This window comes from Amblyomma mixtum, chromosome 9, assembly GCF_055824585.1.
Source record: "Amblyomma mixtum isolate Tamu chromosome 9, ASM5582458v1, whole genome shotgun sequence".
NCBI lineage: Eukaryota > Metazoa > Arthropoda > Arachnida > Ixodida > Ixodidae > Amblyomma > Amblyomma mixtum.
The window spans coordinates 87,094,650-87,119,043 of record NC_143020.1 but is presented as its reverse complement, the minus strand read 5'-3'; the positions used below and the strand labels follow the sequence as shown (position 1 = coordinate 87,119,043).

The 24,394-nt window shown below is 44.5% G+C and overlaps 1 protein-coding gene across 1 annotated transcript; it reads left to right on the top strand.

The window, feature by feature from the left end:
* The first annotated feature begins 7,856 nt into the window (after positions 1–7,856).
* Positions 7,857–24,088, top strand: LOC149330014 (zinc finger protein 711-like). The gene is made up of 3 exons (XM_089560729.1): positions 7,857–8,034; positions 21,889–22,054; positions 23,520–24,088. Exons 1-3 carry the CDS (start codon positions 7,917–7,919, stop codon positions 24,016–24,018), a joined length of 783 nt encoding a protein of 260 aa, XP_089416855.1. The 5' UTR covers positions 7,857–7,916; the 3' UTR covers positions 24,019–24,088.
* The last annotated feature ends 306 nt before the right edge of the window (positions 24,089–24,394 follow it).

Below are 24,394 nucleotides of genomic sequence, written 5' to 3'. Positions count from 1 at the left end.
AAAGCATATTTAATGATTATTTGAGAGTAAGCCTAAGAACCAATAATGCAATGTATGATTATTAGTGATTAAATGTGACAACATGAGAGAGTGAGAACAAGTTCTAGGAAAAAAGTGTTCAAAAGAATGAAAGGTCACGATCATAACAGTGATCTTTGTGTCTTTTAGTTAGTGTTCACTATAGATAATCCAGTTTTGTTAGAGCTCGAATACATGCGTAATCAATGTGATTAGACCATGACATGTTACGTGTAAAATGACAGCAAAACAACTTTTACTCAGAAACCTTATCTACGGCACGGCCGCTGAAAGAGCAACTAAGAAGGAAAAGATAACGTTTGTCACAGAAAGGCATCAGCGCGGTTTTATCAAAATCAATGTTCATTGATGTTCAAGAGCATACTGCTATCTAAAACAAGCAGTGACTCCAGTGCCACACCATAAGAGTGAAATAACTAGGAGAATAAGAACTGATTGAAGTGCACATGGCAGGCACTCTCAGGTGATGAATAGCAGTTTAACCGTATCCCTTATGAGAAAAGTATATATAACAGCTGTATCTTACCGTTACTCACCTATGGGAAAGAGACATGGAAGCTAACAAAAAGGGCTCAGTTTTATTTAGGGACAATGCAGCGAGCTATGGAAAAAAAAATGATAGGTTTAATGTTGAGAGGCTGGAAGCGGGCAGAGTGGGTGAGGGAACAAACGTGAATTAATGACATCCTAGTCGAAATCAAGAGGAAGAAATGGGCTTGGACAGGGTATGTAATGTAATGGCAGGAGAACCGCGTGTCCTTAAGGGTAACAGAGCGGATTCCAGGAGAAGGCAAGCGTAGCAAGGGGTGGCAGAAAGTTAGGTGGGCAGATGAGATTAAGAAGTCTGCGGGGATATGGCAGCTGCAGCTGGCGAAGGACAGGGTTAATTGCAGAGGCATGGGAGAGGCCTTTGCCCAGCAGTTGGCATAGTCAGGTAGATGATGATTATGACACCAAGTAAGCTTATCTCGTCTAAAAAAAATTGCGGACATGACTATGTTGCCCCGTTACAAGAACACCAGAAACTACGTCTAGATCTGTCCCAAACGCATCTAGAGGCTCTTCAAAGGCCCAATTCTGATCACCAAATACTTTGAAATGACGTACAGCAGAAAGCTTTCTTCAGATGTTTGGTGTGCAAAAATCCAGAAAAAAAAAGAGGAGGAGCAGTACTTATGTTAAGCCTTTAAGTGCTGAGTACGAAAACATTAATTGGTTAATGCCCATATATGCAGAATTTCTTAGCTACAGATCTCGGAAGTCCTCATACAGCTCCTCATGCAGCGCTGCAGCATTTAAGTGATGCGTAACTGCCATATGATGGCAGGTGCTGCCTGATGGCAATGTGCCTGCTACCCTCTTATTTCCGCTGCCCCAGCTCAGGTGCTTCCCGTAGCGATGGCAGATGCCAGAGCTAGCAAAAATCTTTTTTCTCCTGTTTGCTATTATTTTAATAAAACCACTGCCACTACTACTACTCGCGCAGTGCTGCAGCATTCAAGCGATGCACCACTGCCATGTGATGGCAGGTGCTGCCACCTGTGGGGCTTTTGCGACCCACGTTGCTCTCCTCACGGCTGCCTGGATTGGATGGCGCAGCGGGGTTGTAACTTCGCTGTACGCTGATCCCGGTGCCCATGCTCTTCCCAAACAACCTCTCGCAAATAACCATTAATTGAATTCCCACCTGCCACGGTGGGCAGTTTGCTCACATTCTCGTGGGCAGGTTGCGAAGACTTCATAAGGGGACATAGCCTATAGTCTTTCACACATACCAGACAATGCTGCCAAAACTAGCGTGCCTATTCGCGCAGGCTAAGTCCACACCCAAAAAGTAGTTCGCCATACAACCACAGTGATCATGATGTATTTTGTGCGACATATCAAAAGTACAGTGAATGACAATCACCTGCACTTCCCTTTAATTCTTGCCACATTTTCGGCCTGCGACTCATCGAGGCTTCAAGAAGTAAAAATGACATGCGGCATGGTGATACGTAACCGCGCTCGGTGAAATTTATAGCCAGAGGGTTCGAACACTCAGCGCCTCACACCTTTTGCCATGATTTTTGGTGCTACAACTTCGTTTTATACTGCTCTTTGTTTTAGTTTAAACACTTACCGAGGCTTCGAGAAAAACAAATCGTACGTGGTGGAGTAATATGGTTTCACGGATGCACTACTTTTGCAGCCTCTGCAGCATCGCCTGCTATGCACGAAACAGAGTAGAAGTGGCCCACATGTCATCTAGGTTGCTTCTGTGAGGATTTTTTGGTGGATTTCTTGCTCATGACAAACGACGCTGAAGACAACTTTTCTGCAACATAGGACTCTCAATGCTGCCGCATTAAAAGAGTGCAAGCTGTCGAGAGTGCGACAAGTGCCACTTTGCACTTTACACAATTGAGTGTTTGAAGATTTTTCACAAAGCAACAAAAATTTTACCTTCTATAGATGTGCAATTGTTTTGAAAGCTGACTAAAATGAAAATAAAAAATTATTATTTTCAAACAAAACTAGCAAGCTCCATTCGAAAGCTCCATTCGAAAGGTAAGAGCCAAGCTGTAGTTAATGCACAAACAGCAGGAAGATGAATCACAGCCAAACAGGATGCAAGGAAGAAGGATAATGAGCCTAGAACCTACTTTGAGCCACACACTGTCAACAAAGCACTGTAGTGCTTGTTGAGGGCCATCTCCAAACTTTATATATCTGGCAAATGGGTATATATGATAGCACTGTGTCCTGGATCAGTGGCCGAGTACGTCGACTGCATTCCACACACAGCTTTGCACAGATGCCTCTGTTTCCCACCTCGTTTCACCATGGCCAAGGAAATATTTCAGAAACCACATCCAACACCATTTGATGGTCTCGAAGGCAGTACACATGTCATACACAGAACAATGAAAGCTGAAGAAACTAATTAATAGATTGACAGGACGAGGAATTTAAAGCAGCAAGCAGAACCCGAAGCTGAATGCCAAAGGAGCAACCTTCTTTTAGCCACTAATGTAAACTGCCAAGCTCGCAGCTTAGCCTGTTCCACTTGCCAACAGAACGCTAGTGTTTCTGACTTGATCTCAAGATTGCAGGAATCACATTAGGAACATAGAGATAAACAAAGCACAGGGGTACGAGAGTGGTGGAGGCCCCTCAGCTCAGTGCAGACATTTTGAAAGAACTATAGTCATCTTTGTAGTGAGGAGAAGAAAGCTATGACGAGTGTAAAGGTAACGTAAACTGCCTCACCCTGGGTGGACGCCTGAACTACACCAGGAGGAGGAAAGGATGACGGAGGTGAAGAGCGGACATAGAGAAAAAGAAAAGTGCACATATTGCATATTAAGCATGGTTAATAGCATGCGTGTGTGAATCCAGCCCATTTATGCTCAGGACCATGGTCTCACAACTTACCTACACATTACAAGAGCAGTGGCACATTCCTAAGGTTTGTTCCCAAATGTTGAGCATTGAGGTTGTTGGTTCTGCTTTACTGAAAAGAGGAAAAGCAGTGCAAAGAACAGGGAGGAAGGGGAAAAACATTGTATGATAGAGAAAGCCGGCTCAGAAATGCGGATACTTTTCGTCTTGCTAAGAACAAATTCAAGTTCATATCGGAAAACACAAGAACAATGCCCACAAAGTAAAGTAGGATGGGGAAGAATTTCTGCTCGAACTGAATGGTGCCATATAGATTTACGGAGAAAGCAGTGGAACTCTAATACTGCAAACACACAGAGTACAGGGCAACAAAAGAAGCAAAGAAAAAAGAACACCTTACGCTACAAACGATCCCCAGTTATTCTTTATTTAGAATATGATTCTCAAAATCAGCCTTGAATCATTGATGTAGAGGCAAAACTAAAATTTGGATGGCTTTGGTCTAAGGCGAAAGCTTGAAAAGACTCAAGCTATTTTACTTGCTCATGGATGCAATGCATATTTCACTGCTAATATTTCTTTCCACGTATGTTTGCGACGCATACTTACTCCACTGACTCTCAGCATGGCATACCAAATCATGACCGGCCACATCTCTTTACTATTCGAAGGAAAGTGAGCTCTAATTGCAGTCTATCATGCTGTGGCATTAACCGACAGTTCCTTAGGTAACAGCGGATTACAGGCGAATGCAGATATACAAGAGGGTACCAACAGTAAGGTAAGCAGGAGATTATACTGGGGTGCTTGCAGGAATGAAGAGGCAACAGGTGGCTCAGAATAGAGAGGGATATGGGGGAGGCCATTGTTTTGAAGAGGGCATAGTTGGGTCAAAGATGACGACACAGTAACATTACACATATGTTACCTGGGCACACAGTTCATCAATGACCTGATCAGATTCAGTGAAGAGACTGTTTAATATTTGAAATGCATTCACCTTACTTTCATGACACAGGCCAGGAGCAAAGAATAAGATTAAGTGCAAGAGTAACAATAAATAAGAACACATTGATGAGACAAGGAATAAACAATCAGTACAAAAAATAAAAGTCTGGATAAGATCAGCATTGATGGATCTCTCATCTGTGTAGTACGTGTTTCTTAACTCTTTGATCCATTTCCGAAATATGGAACGAATTTAGTTCAGAAATATGCCTCCGTGCAACCAGCCACATAAGCGATCGTATAGTAATCAATGCGGTAGTTTTTGTTCTGCCCACTGCCTGCGTCGTGAAGGCCGCTTGGACTTAATTCAAAATTATGCCTTCCTGTGACCAACTTCAAAGGCCTATTAGCCCCTAATCTCTCCTATTGCAAGGCTATAGGCTTAGGAACAAGAATTCGATGACTGTCCTTATCATTGTGTTGTACCTCTTCAATCACAGTTGTCCTTACAGTGCCTTCGTTGTTCAAAATCTGTATTTTTCAAGCAAGTATTGAAGACCTCAGCCTTCGCTCAGGGGGGCTCGTGAGCCACACTCCGTGCGACGAACCACCAGCAACTACAGTAAAAAAACTGTTTTAATTCAAACAGCAAAAAAAAAGGAAGAATCCAAGTCTTGTGGATTGTGAAAACACCGTCAACCTGCGGTTGGGTAAAGAAGAAAAAAGAGTAAGCGAAGGCAAGGCAAGGCACACGCAGAAAGGCAGCTCAAAAGGGCAGCCGAGGCACCAGGCAACCTGGCGTAACGGTGAGGTGATGAGACGTGCTCACCTAGCAAACGGAAAACAGACATCCTTGAGCGGGGACTTACGCAAAGTTCCCTTCACTGACGCGGTAATCCACCTTCAGGAGAAACGCCTGGACAACACCGCCAAAATCCAAAATGCTCCGGCTGAAAAAGTCTGTTTGCTTGCAGCTTATCTAGCGCGGGATGGGTCACGTGCGATTTCTATCCGCTGCCATCCTGGGACCAGCCTAACATGTGCAATAAGGTTGCCATCATTTGAGTGCAGAAGGGTGCACTCGCCCCCAACAGAACACCACCCACCGAGTGGGGGCCTCGTGTGTGTCCTTATACGCCGAGAAAGAGGGGCCAAATGCCCACAGTATGGTGGCATCAGTGCTTGCATAACTGCTGAAGCTGAATTACAAATGGATTGTATTCAACTTGGGATGTCTGTCCAGAAAGATGCAGCGAGTCCCTTTTGCCGACATCATACTTTCCTCATTTTCCCTCAGCATGTGTTGAAAGTATGGGGCTGTGTTTAGAATTGGTTAGTTTTTGCACACTGCACTGCTGTTCCATGTCTTGTCTTCTGGCCTGCTTTATTTTTTATGCATGCACAAGCTTTTTTAAAATCTTCAGTAATGTGGAACTCAGCGGTTAATACTTCTTCTCCAAGATCAAGTTCATAAACGCACACATCTCTAATGCGCGAAGATGATGGGCCAGCACTATGATTCGACCATTATGCTAAGTGATGAATCCCTCTCCCGTCGTGTTCAGCGTGAGAGAAAAGGTGTAGGAGACTGAAAAGTGATTAACAGGAAACCAGTCCAGGAGAAGGAACTGGAAAGTCAGTGAACAAAGAATAAAGCATTAGCTGATATCGAGACTTGCAGCTGCCTACATGATCTACACCACAAATCAACACATCTCAGTGGCCTGCATTCAGGAAGCGAAAATATGCCTACACTTGAGAAAGTTGTAAAACTATATTTAAAGAATATATCCACAGCAGAGAAAATGCAAACAGCTCCCTTTCGCTAGATGCCACAGGCAATGGTTAGCTCACAGAAATGCGTCTCACAATTTGGACCCAGAGTGATTTTTCGATCTTGGAAAGTGCAAACCGACAACAAAAAAGCGGCTGCAGTTCATACTGCTCCAGTCAATACACGGAAATACGTCTCTACACAGTCCCTACAAGTGAAGTTGTTAATTCAGACCTCTCACCAGATGACCACACAGAACTGCTTAATTCCTACCGGGACCTGGCGATTCACGACGCACGTACCTGAAGAGCAATGCACAAATAAAGAGTGCACACATGAAACTGCAGTACCTTTCGAAGCTGTCTGAAGTGCTACTGCCATATAAGCTGAATAGTTCTTCAACAGTGCAGTAAAAAGAAAAAAAACTGCCATAATATTGATTCTTTAATACACTGAGTTTGACTCCATGACTCAGCACCAGCTTAACATGTCGTAGCCACTGTGCCAAGCTGAGGCACTGAGGCACAGACTTGAGAAAAAAATCACTCACCCACGTCGGATCGTATGCATCAGGCTGACAGCGCTGAATCGGTCATCGCAAAATTATGTGCGCTGATTTTGAAGGGGCCTGCCGCACCTCTCGAACCTAAATACCATTGATAAATAATTCAGGGGGCACTTTGACTGTCTAAAGTGCTTAGAGGCGAAAGCGTTTTCCACACCACTTTGCCTATGTGACACTGGTGACGTCACCACTGGATGACGTCATACGTAAATGATGACGAAGTAATTACCGATTACTAATTAGTGACTGATTACTGATTAATCACTCAGTATTAATTGACTGCTAATTAATGGCGCTTAAGCTTTGACTTTGGGAGTGGAACGAGACAGCGTGTTGTAGCACTGCCAGGGAGTCCAGGGAACACCACCATACCTTCAGCGCGCTGCCTTGCCCTTTGAACGCAACGCTTTTTGAGGAAAGGAAATGGCGCTGTAATTCTCAGTCATCTCGGTGGACACTTTAACTGCGCCGTACAGGAAGGGAGGTAGTGGCAGTGAAAGAAGAAAGAGGGGCCATAATGAAGAAACTGAAAATTGTATTTGAGGAAAGGAAATTATGCAGTAATCGTCTCACATATCTCGGTGGACACCCGTCAAAATGCGGACACATCTGTGGACACGGCTGCTGACACGAACGCAGACACGGCTGCCGACACGGATTTCTAAGGACAGCATGAGGCATTAAAGGCTTTCGCCTTAAAATGCGCGTGCTGTTCAAACAAGTGGCTACGGCGCGGTTGGTGCTCGCGCTATGTTTCATGCGGTGAAAATAAGATCGAGGCGCGATTCCAGAGACTCAACATACTACGACACAACAACGCGACGAAATGGGCCTCCCACATTCATCCCACCACCGTAATATAAAGCCAAAATAAACTGATTACATCAATTTTGTCGTTCATGTTGTCGTTGTTGCCTGAGTGACAATGTGGCCAGATGAGGACCTCGTCAACCACTGCAATGGCTTTGTAAATATTTGTAATCGTGTGCTCATAACACACGATCAGTGTACGCAAAGTTTATCACAAAACCTTTACAAAAAATTACTAGTTGCGTGATAGGAAAGCTAAACTGATTCTGCGTGCCTAAGCTGTATTCTCCTTGCATAAACCGCTCTGCGTTCAAACAGCCGAGAGCCTTTCCGAGCGTCAGTTGACGCACGGAAGTTGAGGGAGATCTTTGCTGAGGCTGTCGTGCTTTGATAGAGATGGCGAACGAAGACGACTTTGCAGAAATTCGTCAAGATTTCACGGACGGAGAATGGCAGAGCCTTTCGGAGAAATCGCGGTACGCGAACATCAAAGAGAGCTGCGAGCTGAAGCTGGGTGAGTGAACTATTAAGGCGAAAGCCTTTAATGCCTCATGCTGTCGTTAGCAATCCGTGTCGGCAGCCGTGTCTGCGTCCGTGTGTCGTGTCGGCAGCCGTGTCAACAGATGTGTCCGCGTTTTGACGGGTGTCCACCGAGATATGTGAGACAGTTTCTGCGAAATTACCTTTCCTCAAATACAATTTCAGTTTCTTCATTACGGTCCCTCTTTCTTTTTTCACTGCCACGTAAGTAAAAAAAAATAAAAACAAAAATTAAAAAGAAACAAAAAAGTAAAAATCAAATATGAAAAATAAATATGAAATAAAAAAGAAACGGAAATAAAAAATAAGACAAATAAAATATGATAAATAAAAAATAACTAAAGAACTGCACCAGGAAACGCTTTCGCCTTGCACCACTTCAGAGAGTCAAAGTGCCCCCTAAATTTTTTTTTTCACTGCCTTCCTTCTGAGCTGTTTGTTTGAAAATACATCTTGCTTGTAGTTTCCCGCAATCAATACATTTCATGCCTACCAGATTGATGCAATTTTCAAAGAAAACAGCTGTGCATAAATTGAAAGAGGCCCCTGACACGCATGTGTCAACCGCGAGGTAGGGGGGCTAGATCGCTCGTGACACGCATGGAAGTATATCATAACCACGTGACAACATATTTAAACAAAAGTGCGCATACAGTCGACATAAACTTTTAGAATATTCAGCTACAGCTTAAATACTCACCTGTAATAATACAACTGCTAGGTTTTGTTCTTATATTTAGTTGAAATGTTTTGAGTGCATGAGTTCAGGCGAGGCGGTGGCCATGGTGTGAAGCGGAGTTTGCTCACATGAACGAATTTCGTCCAGGCCATTGGCTCGAAGGCATTTAGTTCGCCCATACGGTTATACTCGATGTCGAGCAAGCGTACACGACTGCGTTCCCCATGCCGTGCTTTTACACATGTTTTTACCTCACTGTCGGACTCGGACCTGGGGGCTCTGGAGCTTCTGCTGGCCGACATTCTACGTCTGTGTGAGGAAACATGGTCGTCGCGCACTTCGGGTCCTCGATCGGCCCCATCGCACTGAAGAAAGGTCGGCACCAAGTGTGTCTGTTGTCGCCATTCGTATATTGTATATGGCGAGCATCTAGCGAGAGCTGCTTAGGTCGCAGCTGGTTTCCGTCTCAGCTGGCATGGATGACGACTGCTGACTGCCGGGTAAAGCCTTCGCGGACGATCTAGTACTGCCTGCGGAATACCCCCCAAAGGATTTTCAATTGCTGCTAAACAACTGCCATTATGAGGTCACTCGTCTGAACCCATGGCTCAGTTCTAAGAAGACTGTGGTGTTCTGTTCGGCTGGAACCAGCACGGCGGATTAAGAATTAACCTTGGAAAATAAGTCCTTCGCCCAGAGTTTGTAGTTCCGATGTCTGGGAGTGGAGATGTTCGCTGAAAATCCGTTACGACCTTCATAAGGCTACCGACAGGCTGCCCTTACCTGCCGTGGCACCGATTTCATCAGACAGTGGAGAGCACGCTATGCTGAATGTGTGGGCAAGCAGTCAAAACTGCGGAACACTTGGCTTTATCCTGCCAAGGCCTTTCTAGTCCACCACAGATGACAAATTCTACAGGCGTCTGGGTCTCTATTTCCCACCCAGCTAGAGGTACTGGATCGCGATCACAGCAGCAAACATAATATCCGAGCCCCAGTGGAGACCATCGAGAAGCACCTTGCTGGGTGCTGTGTACAGATGATACTAGGAGCACCTCTAAAAAACTGGTTTGGGGTGTCATGAGGAAGCAGTCAATGAAATGGCCAGCAAGCTTACGATGTGCTGTTGTCATTGCTGTTCCAGTTGTATGTGTGTGTTCATGCGTGTGCATGCATTCTGTGTAGGGAGTGACTAGATGTGTGTGCATGTGTTTGTGTACTCTGGCTGGGCACCACACCATCTGTGCTCACCTGATTCAAAGGACAAAGCCACAGTCATCATCAGGCTGTCTCGACTAACTTGGCTCCCACTGTTCCACAGGGGTGAAAGAATTATCATGCAGGATCTCAGAGTATTTGGCGTGTATAGCAATTTCATGGAGTGCAATTTCTAACTGCATACAGGGCTTCGATGCTGCGCTGTGCTCGATGCTGCTGTGATGCTTCAAGCTATTGAAAGCAAAGAAAGTTCCCTGTGCCCGTCTCTCAAAATTGTTTTTTTTTGGGTGGTTATGAAAATTCCGTGATGCCTTCCAATACGAAAGATCTGAATTGCTCTGGAGCCAGAACACTTGTCTGGCTTTCATTGGTTACTGTCACATAAAGGAAGGCGCATATCTGCACATGTTTCTGTAAATAAGCTCTCCAGCGGTGCGGCCTGGAATAAAAGCCTTTCTATTCGACTTTTGTTTTTCAAACGAAGGCAGCCTCTTACTGATCCTTTGCGCGTTCTCATGCGCTCACCAACCCCGACTATGAATCTTGTCAACCGATCTTTTGGTCTTGAGCTGTTGCCTAGCAACAGTGACACCATATTAAGTTTGTTGTGTGTGAAATAAATAATAAAATAGATATTGCTGCAACTGGAATTTGAACCTGCAGCGGCGCAAACAGATCAGCTTGGCTGGCCAATGCTCTAGGGTACTATGCTATCGCCACAGCCGATCATGCTTCATGCTAAACTGCAACACACTCTTGCACTCTGCATTGCACATTGTCATCTTCATCAGCCTTCAAGTGTGCATAGATCGGATCACCTAAAGCCTCTATCAGAGCTTACCTAGTCTGATATCCTTGCCAGACTTGCTGACGACCCAGCAAAGCAAGACCATGAGCCAATCATGCTAAACACATGCCTTTGCACGTCTATTCAGGTGAACTATGTGAAAACCCTATGCTTTTACGTCTATGTTGATCATTATTTCTTGTCTGACAAAGTGAGAACTGCAGTTGAAAATGGTGCATTGCGTACCTTGGCTGCACATATGAGGATGTATGTGCTGATGTAAAATGTGTAAACTGGGTGCAGATAGCTTTGGGTTCTGTTTTTCGAAATGCTCGAGGAGATTCTTGTAGGGTATTAACAAGGAAAAGCTATGTACCACATTTTCCAAGCTTTGTCTTTGCAAGTTTCTTTTCTTTCTTGAGTCCTTTTCGCAAAATTCTTTTTTCCTGCTGCTGTTCTATCTACTCCTCTAATTTGAACCACTGGGTCAGCGGCCTTACCGTGCCACTTGGCTAGGTCGGTAGGATTTGAGTCAAGGAGAAATTCAGAAATCCTCAATTCCTGTGCATCGCACGTGCACCCTAAAGAACCCCAGCTGGTCGAAATTAAACTTGTGTCCACAGCTATGGTGTTCCTAATAGCTAACGTGTCACTGAGGGATGTTAAGTCACGTGGTTTACAATTTTATTTTTTTTAGAATATCTAGGGAGCTCAAGTTAGTCTTGCGTCTGATGAAGTACAATCCCTCCATAGGAGAGTAGGGACGCATTTACACACATTCGCGTTTTTAAGTGTTATGTATAGTGGGTGACCAGTGCCATGAGAAGAGCACAGAACTGCATGGGAACACTTAATTTCCTCATCTTCGTTGTCCTTCGAAAGGATAGAGCAGACCAAAGAAAGCTCCTGAAACATCTGTGTTCTAAGGCACTTTAGCTGAGTACCAGGGCCAAATATTCTGTGCTCATATGACTTATTTTGCAGCTCTTATAGTCACTTCAGTATGCCTGTAGTGCCAAATTTAAGAGAAGAATGTTGCTTGGTTGGTGGAAAGACTCTTCGGAAAGCTGAAGAAAAAAACTAAGCCAGATTACAGGCTCCGTAAGAATGATGACACAGCGATGCTGTTTGAGTTTGGTTCCACTAAGTTCACCATGATTATACTTGTCTTTTATATCTATGTCGTGTATAGTACCACACCCCCCCCCCCAATTTCAATGACCACTCACTCGTCAGTATGTAGAAGTGTTTATTTCTGTACCACCCACAGACAGACACCTGACATCCCCCCCCCCCCCCCCGGTGTCACAACTAATACCACAGTTGTCCTCTACGTAACACAACACAGCCACCCCTGCTGGCACCATGTGGCACCTCTTTCTCACTTTCTTCTTTCACTCACACCTTCCTCCCTTCCCTTAGGATGCTTTCCTCAAAAGCCAATTTTTCAATTTTCTCTTTCTTCATTTATTCCCTCCCTCTTTCCTTTATCCCTTCTCATGTGGGGCAGTTCAGGTGTCCCCAGAGGTGTGAGCCTACTGCCCATTTCCTTTCCTCAAAAAACAATTTTCAGTTTTCTCTTTCTTCATTTCATCTTTAAATCCCCCTCTACCTGTTCTCTTGCACTGTTGAGGTGTCACCAGAGATGTGAGCCTACTGCCCATTTCCTTTCCTCAAAAACCAATTTTCAATTCCCTGTTTCTTCATTTCTTCTTTCACTCCCTCCTTTATATGTTCTATTGCACTGTTTAGGTGTCCCCAGAGATGTGAGCCTACTGCCATCCTTTCCTCAAAAAAAAAAAAGTTCAATTTCCTGTTTCTTCATTTCTTCTTTCACTCCCTCCTTTACCTGTTCCCTTGCACTGTTCAGGTGTCCCCAGAGATGTGAGCCTACTGCCCATTTCCTTTCCTCAAAAAACAATTTTCAGTTTCCTCTTTCTTCATTTCTTCTTTCACTCCCTCCTTTATCTCTTCTCTTGCACTGTTCAGGTGTCCCCAGAGATGTGAGCCTACTGCCCATTTCCTTTCCTCAAAAACCAATTTTCAATTTCCTCTTTCTTCGCTTCTTTCTCTCCCTCCTTTATCTGTTTTCTTGCACAGTTCAGGTGTCCCCAGAGGTGTGAGCCTACTGCCCATTTCCTTTCCTCAAAAACCAATTTTCAATTTCCTCTTTCTTCACTTCTTTCTCTCCCTCCTTTATCTGTTTTCTTGCACAGTTCAGGTGTCCACAGAGGTGTGAGCCTACTGCCCATTTCCTTTTTTCAAAAACCAATTTTCAATTTCCTCTTTCTTCACTTCTTTCTCTCCCTCCTTTATCTGTTTTCTTGCACAGTTCAGGTGTCCCCAGAGGTGTGAGCCTACTGGCCATTTCCTTTCCTCAATAACCAATTTTCAATTTCCTCTTTCTTCACTTCTTTCTCTCCCTCCTTTATCTGTTTTCTTGCACAGTTCAGGTGCCCCCAGAGGTGTGAGCCTACTTCCCATTTCCTTTCCTCAAAAACCAATTTTCAATTTCCTCTTTCTTCACTTCTTTCTCTCCCTCCTTTATCTGTTTTCTTGCACTGTTCAGGTGTCCCCAGAGGTGTGAGCCTACTGCCGATTTCCTTTCCTCAAAAAACAATTTTCAGTTTCCTCTTTCTTCATTTCTTCTTTCACTCCCTCCTTTATCTCTTCTCTTGCACTGTTCAGGTGTCCCCAGAGATGTGAGCCTACTGCCCATTTCCTTTCCTCAAAAACCAATTTTCAATTTCCTCTTTCTTCACTTCTTTCTCTCCCTCCTTTATCTGTTTTCTTGCACTGTTCAGGTGTCCCCAGAGGTGTGAGCCTACTGCCGATTTCCTTTCCTCAAAAAACAATTTTCAGTTTCCTCTTTCTTCATTTCTTCTTTCACTCCCTCCTTTATCTCTTCTCTTGCACAGTTCAGGTGTCCCCAGAGGTGTGAGCCTACTGCCCATTTCCTTTTTTCAAAAACCAATTTTCAATTTCCTCTTTCTTCACTTCTTTCTCTCCCTCCTTTATCTGTTTTCTTGCACAGTTCAGGTGTCCCCAGAGGTGTGAGCCTACTGGCCATTTCCTTTCCTCAAAAACCAATTTTCAATTTCCTCTTTCTTCACTTCTTTCTCTCCCTCCTTTATCTGTTTTCTTGCACTGTTCAGGTGTCCCCAGAGGTGTGAGCCTACTGCCCATTTCCTTTCCTCAAAAACCAATTTTCAATTTCCTCTTTCTTCACTTCTTTCTCTCCCTCCTTTATCTGTTTTCTTGCACTGTTCAGGTGTCCCCAGAGGTGTGAGCCTACTGCCGATTTCCTTTCCTCAAAAAACAATTTTCAGTTTCCTCTTTCTTCATTTCTTCTTTCACTCCCTCCTTTATCTCTTCTCTTGCACAGTTCAGGTGTCCCCAGAGGTGTGAGCCTACTGCCCATTTCCTTTCCTCAAAAACCAATTTTCAATTTCCTCTTTCTTCACTTCTTTCTCTCCCTCCTTTATCTGTTTTCTTGCACAGTTCAGGTGTCCCCAGAGGTGTGAGCCTACTGCCCATTTCCTTTCCTCAAAAACCAATTTTCAATTTCCTCTTTCTTCACTTCTTTCTCTCCCTCCTTTATCTGTTTTCTTGCACTGTTCAGGTGTCCCCAGAGGTGTGAGCCTACTGCCGATTTCCTTTCCTCAAAAAACAATTTTCAGTTTCCTCTTTCTTCATTTCTTCTTTCACTCCCTCCTTTATCTCTTCTCTTGCACAGTTCAGGTGTCCCCAGAGGTGTGAGCCTACTGCCCATTTCCTTTCCTCAAAAACCAATTTTCAATTTCCTCTTTCTTCACTTCTTTCTCTCCCTCCTTTATCTGTTTTCTTGCACTGTTCAGGTGTCCCCAGAGGTGTGAGCCTACTGCCGATTTCCTTTCCACAAAAAACAATTTTCAGTTTCCTCTTTCTTCATTTCTTCTTTCACTCCCTCCTTTATCTCTTCTCTTGCACAGTTCAGGTGTCCCCAGAGGTGTGAGCCTACTGCCCATTTCCTTTTTTCAAAAACCAATTTTCAATTTCCTCTTTCTTCACTTCTTTCTCTCCCTCCTTTATCTGTTTTCTTGCACAGTTCAGGTGTCCCCAGAGGTGTGAGCCTACTGGCCATTTCCTTTCCTCAAAAACCAATTTTCAATTTCCTCTTTCTTCACTTCTTTCTCTCCCTCCTTTATCTGTTTTCTTGCACAGTTCAGGTGTCCCCAGAGATGTGAGCCTACTGCCCATTTCCTTTCCTCAAAAACCAATTTTCAATTTCCTCTTTCTTCGCTTCTTTCTCTCCCTCCTTTATCTGTTTTCTTGCACAGTTCAGGTGTCCCCAGAGGTGTGAGCCTACTGCCCATTTCCTTTCCTCAAAAACCAATTTTCAATTTCCTCTTTCTTCACTTCTTTCTCTCCCTCCTTTATCTGTTTTTTTCCACTGTTCAGGTGTCCCCAGAGGTGTGAGCCTACTGCCCATTTCCTTTCCTCAAAAACCAATTTTCAATTTCCTCTTTCTTCACTTCTTTCTCTCCCTCCTTTATCTGTTTTCTTGCACTGTTCAGGTGTCCCCAGAGGTGTGAGCCTACTGCCGATTTCCTTTCCTCAAAAAACAATTTTCAGTTTCCTCTTTCTTCATTTCTTCTTTCACTCCCTCCTTTATCTCTTCTCTTGCACAGTTCAGGTGTCCCCAGAGGTGTGAGCCTACTGCCCATTTCCTTTTTTCAAAAACCAATTTTCAATTTCCTCTTTCTTCACTTCTTTCTCTCCCTCCTTTATCTGTTTTCTTGCACAGTTCAGGTGTCCCCAGAGGTGTGAGCCTACTGCCCATTTCCTTTCCTCAAAAACCAATTTTCAATTTCCTCTTTCTTCACTTCTTTCTCTCCCTCCTTTACCTGTTCCCTTGCACTGTTCAGGTGTCCCCAGAGATGTGAGCCTACTGGCCATTTCCTTTCCTCAAAAACCAATTTTCAATTTCCTCTTTCTTCACTTCTTTCTCTCCCTCCTTTATCTGTTTTCTTGCACAGTTCAGGTGTCCCCAGAGGTGTGAGCCTACTTCCCATTTCCTTTCCTCAAAAACCAATTTTCAATTTCCTCTTTCTTCACTTCTTTCTCTCCCTCCTTTATCTGTTTTCTTGCACTGTTCAGGTGTCCCCAGAGGTGTGAGCCTACTGCCGATTTCCTTTCCTCAAAAAACAATTTTCAGTTTCCTCTTTCTTCATTTCTTCTTTCACTCCCTCCTTTATCTCTTCTCTTGCACTGTTCAGGTGTCCCCAGAGATGTGAGCCTACTGCCCATTTCCTTTCCTCAAAAACCAATTTTCAATTTCCTCTTTCTTCACTTCTTTCTCTCCCTCCTTTATCTGTTTTCTTGCACTGTTCAGGTGTCCCCAGAGGTGTGAGCCTACTGCCGATTTCCTTTCCTCAAAAAACAATTTTCAGTTTCCTCTTTCTTCATTTCTTCTTTCACTCCCTCCTTTATCTCTTCTCTTGCACAGTTCAGGTGTCCCCAGAGGTGTGAGCCTACTGCCCATTTCCTTTTTTCAAAAACCAATTTTCAATTTCCTCTTTCTTCACTTCTTTCTCTCCCTCCTTTATCTGTTTTCTTGCACAGTTCAGGTGTCCCCAGAGGTGTGAGCCTACTGGCCATTTCCTTTCCTCAAAAACCAATTTTCAATTTCCTCTTTCTTCACTTCTTTCTCTCCCTCCTTTATCTGTTTTCTTGCACTGTTCAGGTGTCCCCAGAGGTGTGAGCCTACTGCCCATTTCCTTTCCTCAAAAACCAATTTTCAATTTCCTCTTTCTTCACTTCTTTCTCTCCCTCCTTTATCTGTTTTCTTGCACTGTTCAGGTGTCCCCAGAGGTGTGAGCCTACTGCCGATTTCCTTTCCTCAAAAAACAATTTTCAGTTTCCTCTTTCTTCATTTCTTCTTTCACTCCCTCCTTTATCTCTTCTCTTGCACAGTTCAGGTGTCCCCAGAGGTGTGAGCCTACTGCCCATTTCCTTTCCTCAAAAACCAATTTTCAATTTCCTCTTTCTTCACTTCTTTCTCTCCCTCCTTTATCTGTTTTCTTGCACAGTTCAGGTGTCCCCAGAGGTGTGAGCCTACTGCCCATTTCCTTTCCTCAAAAACCAATTTTCAATTTCCTCTTTCTTCACTTCTTTCTCTCCCTCCTTTATCTGTTTTCTTGCACTGTTCAGGTGTCCCCAGAGGTGTGAGCCTACTGCCGATTTCCTTTCCTCAAAAAACAATTTTCAGTTTCCTCTTTCTTCATTTCTTCTTTCACTCCCTCCTTTATCTCTTCTCTTGCACAGTTCAGGTGTCCCCAGAGGTGTGAGCCTACTGCCCATTTCCTTTCCTCAAAAACCAATTTTCAATTTCCTCTTTCTTCACTTCTTTCTCTCCCTCCTTTATCTGTTTTCTTGCACTGTTCAGGTGTCCCCAGAGGTGTGAGCCTACTGCCGATTTCCTTTCCTCAAAAAACAATTTTCAGTTTCCTCTTTCTTCATTTCTTCTTTCACTCCCTCCTTTATCTCTTCTCTTGCACAGTTCAGGTGTCCCCAGAGGTGTGAGCCTACTGCCCATTTCCTTTTTTCAAAAACCAATTTTCAATTTCCTCTTTCTTCACTTCTTTCTCTCCCTCCTTTATCTGTTTTCTTGCACAGTTCAGGTGTCCCCAGAGGTGTGAGCCTACTGGCCATTTCCTTTCCTCAAAAACCAATTTTCAATTTCCTCTTTCTTCACTTCTTTCTCTCCCTCCTTTATCTGTTTTCTTGCACAGTTCAGGTGTCCCCAGAGATGTGAGCCTACTGCCCATTTCCTTTCCTCAAAAACCAATTTTCAATTTCCTCTTTCTTCGCTTCTTTCTCTCCCTCCTTTATCTGTTTTCTTGCACAGTTCAGGTGTCCCCAGAGGTGTGAGCCTACTGCCCATTTCCTTTCCTCAAAAACCAATTTTCAATTTCCTCTTTCTTCACTTCTTTCTCTCCCTCCTTTATCTGTTTTTTTTCCACTGTTCAGGTGTCCCCAGAGGTGTGAGCCTACTGCCCATTTCCTTTCCTCAAAAACCAATTTTCAATTTCCTCTTTCTTCACTTCTTTCTCTCCCTCCTTTATCTGTTTTCTTGCACTGTTCAGGTGTCCCCAGAGGTGTGAGCCTACTGCCGATTTCCTTTCCTCAAAAAACAATTTTCAGTTTCCTCTTTCTTCATTTCTTCTTTCACTCCCTCCTTTATCTCTTCTCTTGCACAGTTCAGGTGTCCCCAGAGGTGTGAGCCTACTGCCCATTTCCTTTTTTCAAAAACCAATTTTCAATTTCCTCTTTCTTCACTTCTTTCTCTCCCTCCTTTATCTGTTTTCTTGCACAGTTCAGGTGTCCCCAGAGGTGTGAGCCTACTGCCCATTTCCTTTCCTCAAAAACCAATTTTCAATTTCCTCTTTCTTCACTTCTTTCTCTCCCTCCTTTATCTGTTTTCTTGCACAGTTCAGGTGTCCCCAGAGATGTGAGCCTACTGCCCATTTCCTTTCCTCAAAAAACAATTTTCTGTTTCCTCTTTCTTCATTTCTTCTTTCACTCCCTCCTTTATCTCTTCTCTTGCACTGTTCAGGTGTCCCCAGAGATGTGAGCCTACTGCCCATTTCCTTTCCTCAAAAACCAATTTTCAATTTCCTCTTTCTTCACTTCTTTCTCTCCCTCCTTTATCTGTTTTCTTGCACAGTTCAGGTGTCCCCAGAGGTGTGAGCCTACTGCCCATTTCCTTTCCTCAAAAACCAATTTTCAATTTCCTCTTTCTTCACTTCTTTCTCTCCCTCCTTTATCTGTTTTCTTGCACAGTTCAGGTGTCCCCAGAGATGTGAGCCTACTGCCCATTTCCTTTCCTCAAAAACCAATTTTCAATTTCCTCTTTCTTCACTTCTTTCTCTCCCTCCTTTATCTGTTTTTTTTTTGCACTGTTCAGGTGTCCCCAGAGGTGTGAGCCTACTGCCCATTTCCTTTCCTCAAAAACCAATTTTCAATTTCCTCTTTCTTCACTTCTTTCTCTCCCTCCTTTACCTGTTCTCTTGCACTCTTCAGGTGTCCCCAGAGATGTGAGCCTACTGCCCATTTCCTTTCCTCAAAAACCAATTTTCAATTTCCTCTTTCTTCACTTCTTTCTCTCCCTCCTTTACCTGTTCTCTTGCACTCTTCAGGTGTCCCCAGAGATGTGAGCCTACTGCCCATTAATCCTTTCCTCAAAAAACAATTTTCAATTTCCTCTTTCTTCACTTCTTTCTCTCCCTCCTTTACCTGTTCTCTTGCACTCTTCAGGTGTCCCCAGAGATGTGAGCCTACTGCCCATTTCCTTTCCTCAAAAACCAATTTTAAATTTTCTCTTTCTTCATTTCTTCTTTCACTCCCTCCTTTACCTGTTCTCTTGCACTGTTCAGGTGCCCTCTAAGTCCAAGTCCGACAGGGAGGTAAAAACATGGGTAAAAGCACGGTATGGGGTATGCTGTCGTGTACGCTTGCTCAACATAGAGTATAAATGTATGGACGAACTAAATGCCTTCGTGCCGACGGCCTAGACGAAATTCGTTCATGTGTGTGAACTCCACCTCACGCCATGGTCGCCGAGTCGCCTGAACTCATGCGCTTTAAAAAAATTTTAAAAACATTTCAACTAAATATAAGAACAAAACCTAACAGTTGTATTATTACAGGCGAGTATTTAAGCTGTAACTGAATATTCTAAAAGTTTGTCGAGTGTATGCGCCCTTTTGTTTAATATGTTGTCACGTGGTTATGACGTACTTCCGTGCGTGTCACGAGCGATCTAGCCCTCCTACATCGCTGTCGACACGCGCGTGGCAGGATCTCTTTCCAAACTTTTTTGGGGCCAGGATCAACGGCACACAGTCGTGCACAAAAACAGACATCACTGATTGCTAGCACAAATGGAGATACAAACAAAAAAAGAATTACGGAAAACACACACGACTCTTTACTGTAAATTTGCAGAACGGACACCACTGCATCCTGAATTTACGAAACCGAAACTGGCTCTAGCTAAACCTCCAACAAAGTCCAACTGCCGTGAGAGAGAGAGAGAAAAACTTTATCATGGCAAGTGTGTTTAGACCCCCCTTGGGTCCCTGGACCACCGCACGGTCCCACTCTACGTCGTAACGTTCATGCGGTGTTTGTCCATGACGTCGGCACCCCGAAGCACCGCAGCAAGCTGCGATGGCGGGTCCGTGAGTATGCAAAGAACTGCCACATACTGTGAAGTGCCGAGATAGTTCAATTTCTTTTTAACGCCGCTTTCTTGCTTCATATGCAGAAGGGAAAATGCGTGTTTCTGTCAATGTTGGAATATTGGCAAATTGAAAATTGGTTTTTTAGGAAAGGAAATCACGCAGTATCTGTCTCACATCTCGGTGGACACCTGAAACGCACTGTAAGGGAAGGGAGCAACTGCGTTGGCGTGGCCGCCACGAAGTTTCCGAAGCAGCTTGGGGCACGCCGGGACAGCGGCCTGAAGAGAGATACAGGGACGTAGATGCTGACCGACATTGAGAGAGCCTCATTTATTCTGAGCGCGGCCCCTTGAATAGACTCAGCACCGCTAATTGAGCGCAATCTGAGGCGAGTAATCTTTTGGTCAATCGAAACCACGATACATCATCATCCCCCTCTTTTTTAAAATAATTGTGGATAGCAGCAAGGCTTGCTCCTATGCTTGCAATGTATTTGTTAGTGGAATAAATTATACGGTAGTAATATTTTTTTGTTAACAGAAGGTTGGGGAAGGAACATCATAATACATCGTAAATGCCAACTCTCTTCCCCCTGTAACAAAAAGCACAAAATAGAGCACTGTTTGGTAAAATAAAAAAAATTGAACATGTGGCAACACAGTGGACTGCCAGCCTACAAACATATCTGAACACCTGTCTAGGTGTGGCACTGTACCGGCAGTGGTTTTTCATTTACAGACAACTAAGGCTCTACAATTGGAAGAGCACCGGACACGAAATTCGGAGGCCATGTGTTCTGATCTAACCGGTGACGTGTGGTTGTTTTTTTTCTGCGTTGTAATGAATTATATTTAAAATTATTACCCAACTAATCTTTCATTGATAAACATCACAAATTTAGAAAAGTTCCTTACTCTCCTTGGATTTAGTGTCTGTTGGCTTCCGTCTTGTCCGTTTTTTAGAGTACGCTCAAGTGTCAGTGGCGCTCACTGCTGCTTGCTGCTTTCGCAGAGCCAATCGAGGCGTGGCAGAGAAGGCCATGTGAATAGAAAATTAACTGTCACAATTAAAATCATCAACTCCCTAGTTAAAACAATTCATCACTGTTCTGATGTCTATTCACACATGCTGTTACTATGCCACAGAAGCCATACTGTTACCTCAGAAACCTATATTTTTAATCAGTGCCGTGCTTTCCTGAAACACTTGGTATATATCGCCTGCCATGGAGAGCGCCTAACAAGGCCTAGATTATCTAATAACATCCTCCTCTTCAGTGTCTCTCGGAAGCGCTGGGCAAATGTTTAATAAGGTCCGCCAGGTTTACGGGGTGGTAGCCGCCAACCCTCACCTCCCCTCGGCGCTGTCACTCGCATAAACACCGATTTCCTCCACTCTTTTGTCACCTTCGGAAAAGCCGAACCGTGAGGCAAGCACCAGATATGGTAGTAGCTTCTAAGAACGATCGGCATTCATGCAGTTGTCCTTGCCACTACAGAGGTGCACCAGTGGTACTTCGCACAAGAAATTGCACAAGGCGATGAAAATAAAGCGATAGCAACTCTTCTGCGCACATCTGTATGTGTTTGGTTTATGGGGTTTAATGTCCCAAAGCGACTCAGGCTATGAGGGACGCCGTAGTGGAGGGCTCGGAAAATTTCGACCACCTGGGGTTCCTTAACGTGCACTGACATCGCACAGTGCACGGGCCTCTTGAATTTCTTCTCCAAAGAAATTCAACCGCCGCAGCCGGGATCGAACCCGCGTCTTTTGGATGAGCAGCCGAGCACCATAACCACTGAGCCACCGCGGCGGCGTCTGTATGTGTGAATTTCTGATGACTGGAGATTGATGCTGGAACCTCATGCTAGGTCGTTCATGAGCTCTCTGTTAATTGTCTGTTGTTTCTGCACTCAGACGATGGAAACTACAAACTTGATCCGCACTCGGTCTTCTCCTGCGACACATGTGGAGAGTTGTTTTCCGAGCAAGACCACCTGGAGATACACAGGCAGCGCAAGCACCCACAGAGGCCACAGGGAAGGCACTGTTGCATCTACTGCCCCTACTCCAGCGATAACAAGTGAGACAGGTTTGACTACTCGCCTCGTTTGGTTTGGTTTGGTTTATGGGGTTTAACGTCCCAAAGCGACTGAGGCTATGAGAGACGCCGTAGTGAAGGGCTCCGGAAATTTCGACCACCTGGGGTTCTTTAACGTGCACTGACATCGCACAGTACACGGGCCTCTAGAATTTCTCCTCCAAAGAAATTCCAGCCGCCGCGCCCGGGATCGAACCCGCGTCTTTCGGGTCAGCAGCCGAGCACCATAGCCACTGAGCCACCGCGGCGGTCGCCTCGTTTGGGTGCTGCTAATATGTATATATGCACCTACGGCTTTGCAACAAATAAGTGTTCTCCATTACTTAGATTAAAGAACGGTGGGAGGGGATGGGAGCAACAGCACGATTCGACAAGAGTTACAACAGGATGCTGTGGCATTACAGAAAAAAATATATAACATACTGCGCACGCCTCCATCTTTTAGACATATTGTGGCGCTCTCTGGGGAAATGCAGAAATTTGATTGCTACTGGTTGAGAACAGGCGATGAAGAAACGAGAATCCAGTTCAGAGGCTCCAACAGAGCCTGCTAAGTGGCAAGAGTATGTTTGAGAACAGTCGTCATCTGTCGCAAGCGACCATCACTAACATGAACTGAGCATACGCTGTGAGAGCTGGCAGTTGGTTTTCAGGCTGGAGCTGGTGGAGGTGCGCATGCGTGGAACGGCCATGTGGAAAAGGCAGGACTGGATCCGCGGCCACGGATGGCAACACTCTTGCTGTGGGCATCTTAATTTTTAGCCTCTGCGTCGTCAGTGAGGCTTGGATGCTTACTATGTCAGCTTCTCTCTTTTAATGTGAAAGCATTTTTGTCTCATGAGTGTCGTGTACAGGGCCTGTTCGCAGAGCGTGTCCGCACGAACTATATCATCCGTTATAGGGGTAATTAATAGAATAGTTGACTGAATAATTATGTAATTAACAAGAATGAATGAAGTCACAAAATGATTATTTTAATGGTTAGTTAATTGGCTGAAGTATTTCGGTGTTCTGTTAATTACTTAACATGTAAACGAAAATTAATTGTCTCGATGAATTATTTATTACCTGAATTGATAAAAGAAACAATTAAATTGCATTGTCATCATACTGATAAATTTATTAGATGAGAATTGGCCAAATTACTTATTTAATCCACTTTGAACATTTGTTGAGAATTTAGTCAAATATATGAATTGCTTAATTATTGAAATAATTATTTAATTAGTACTTTTGTGTGCATACTAGACACACTAGCAATGGCACCTACGCCCTCGGAAGTGGAAGAACTGGAGTCAGAGCGAAAACAAGACTTAGAAATGGCAAAGGCATAAAGAAACTGACGCGCAGCAACATAATCAGCAGCAGTAAGAGAAGTGCTTTCGCACCGCTGCACCTTAGCAGACAAGTGCATCACTGGAATTTTCTTCCGTTGTCACCCACCCAGATCCCACGTCACCGCCCATGTGCGTATCCACACTGGTGAGCACCCCTTCGTGTGCCCGGAGTGTGGGAAGGGCTTCACACGCCGGCATGACCTCACCCGCCATCTGCTGGTCCACTCTGGGGAGAGGCCGCATGAGTGCGCGGACTGCGGACAGCGCTTCAACCGAACGTCCAATCTGTCGCTTCACCGCAAGGAGCAGCACTCTGTGGATGGCGGGGCTAAATCGCACCTGTGTCCCCACTGCGGAAAGGGGTTCACCAAGAGGGGCGACCTCATCAGACACCTGCTGACACACACGGGGCAGAGGCCTCACGCCTGCTCACAGTGCGGGGTGTGGTTCTCGCTACGCAGCAACGCCATGAGACACGAGCGGGAGGTGCATTACCGCCAATACAGGCTGCACTGCCCCCACTGCGGGAAAGGCTTTCGGGACATGGCCGATATGAGAAGCCACATGCGCACACGGCACGCCTCCGCAGTGGAAAAAAAGTCTAAATAAACAAGGAAAGCAAAAACGAAGGTGCTCTTGTCGCACCCTGTTCTGTGTGTGTTTTTTCGTGCAACTTTTACCAGCCGTGAATTATTGCAAAAAGTAGCTTTTAGCACAGAAAGACAGCACAAGAAGGAAGGAACTTTACAGGGCAGAGCGTTTACAACTCAGGTTTTTATAGCCAGACCACTTGCTTTTATACACAACATGTTCGTATCAACAAACTGAGAGAAAAGAATTCACTCACGAACATGTCAATTCGACTTAGATCCCATTATCCCACGAGGAGGTTTGGAGGGAATTATTTTCTTTCACTTTGTCAGTATACGAGCAGCTGATGCATAGAAGAAAGTGGTCTGAAAAATAAAAACATAAATTATTAGTT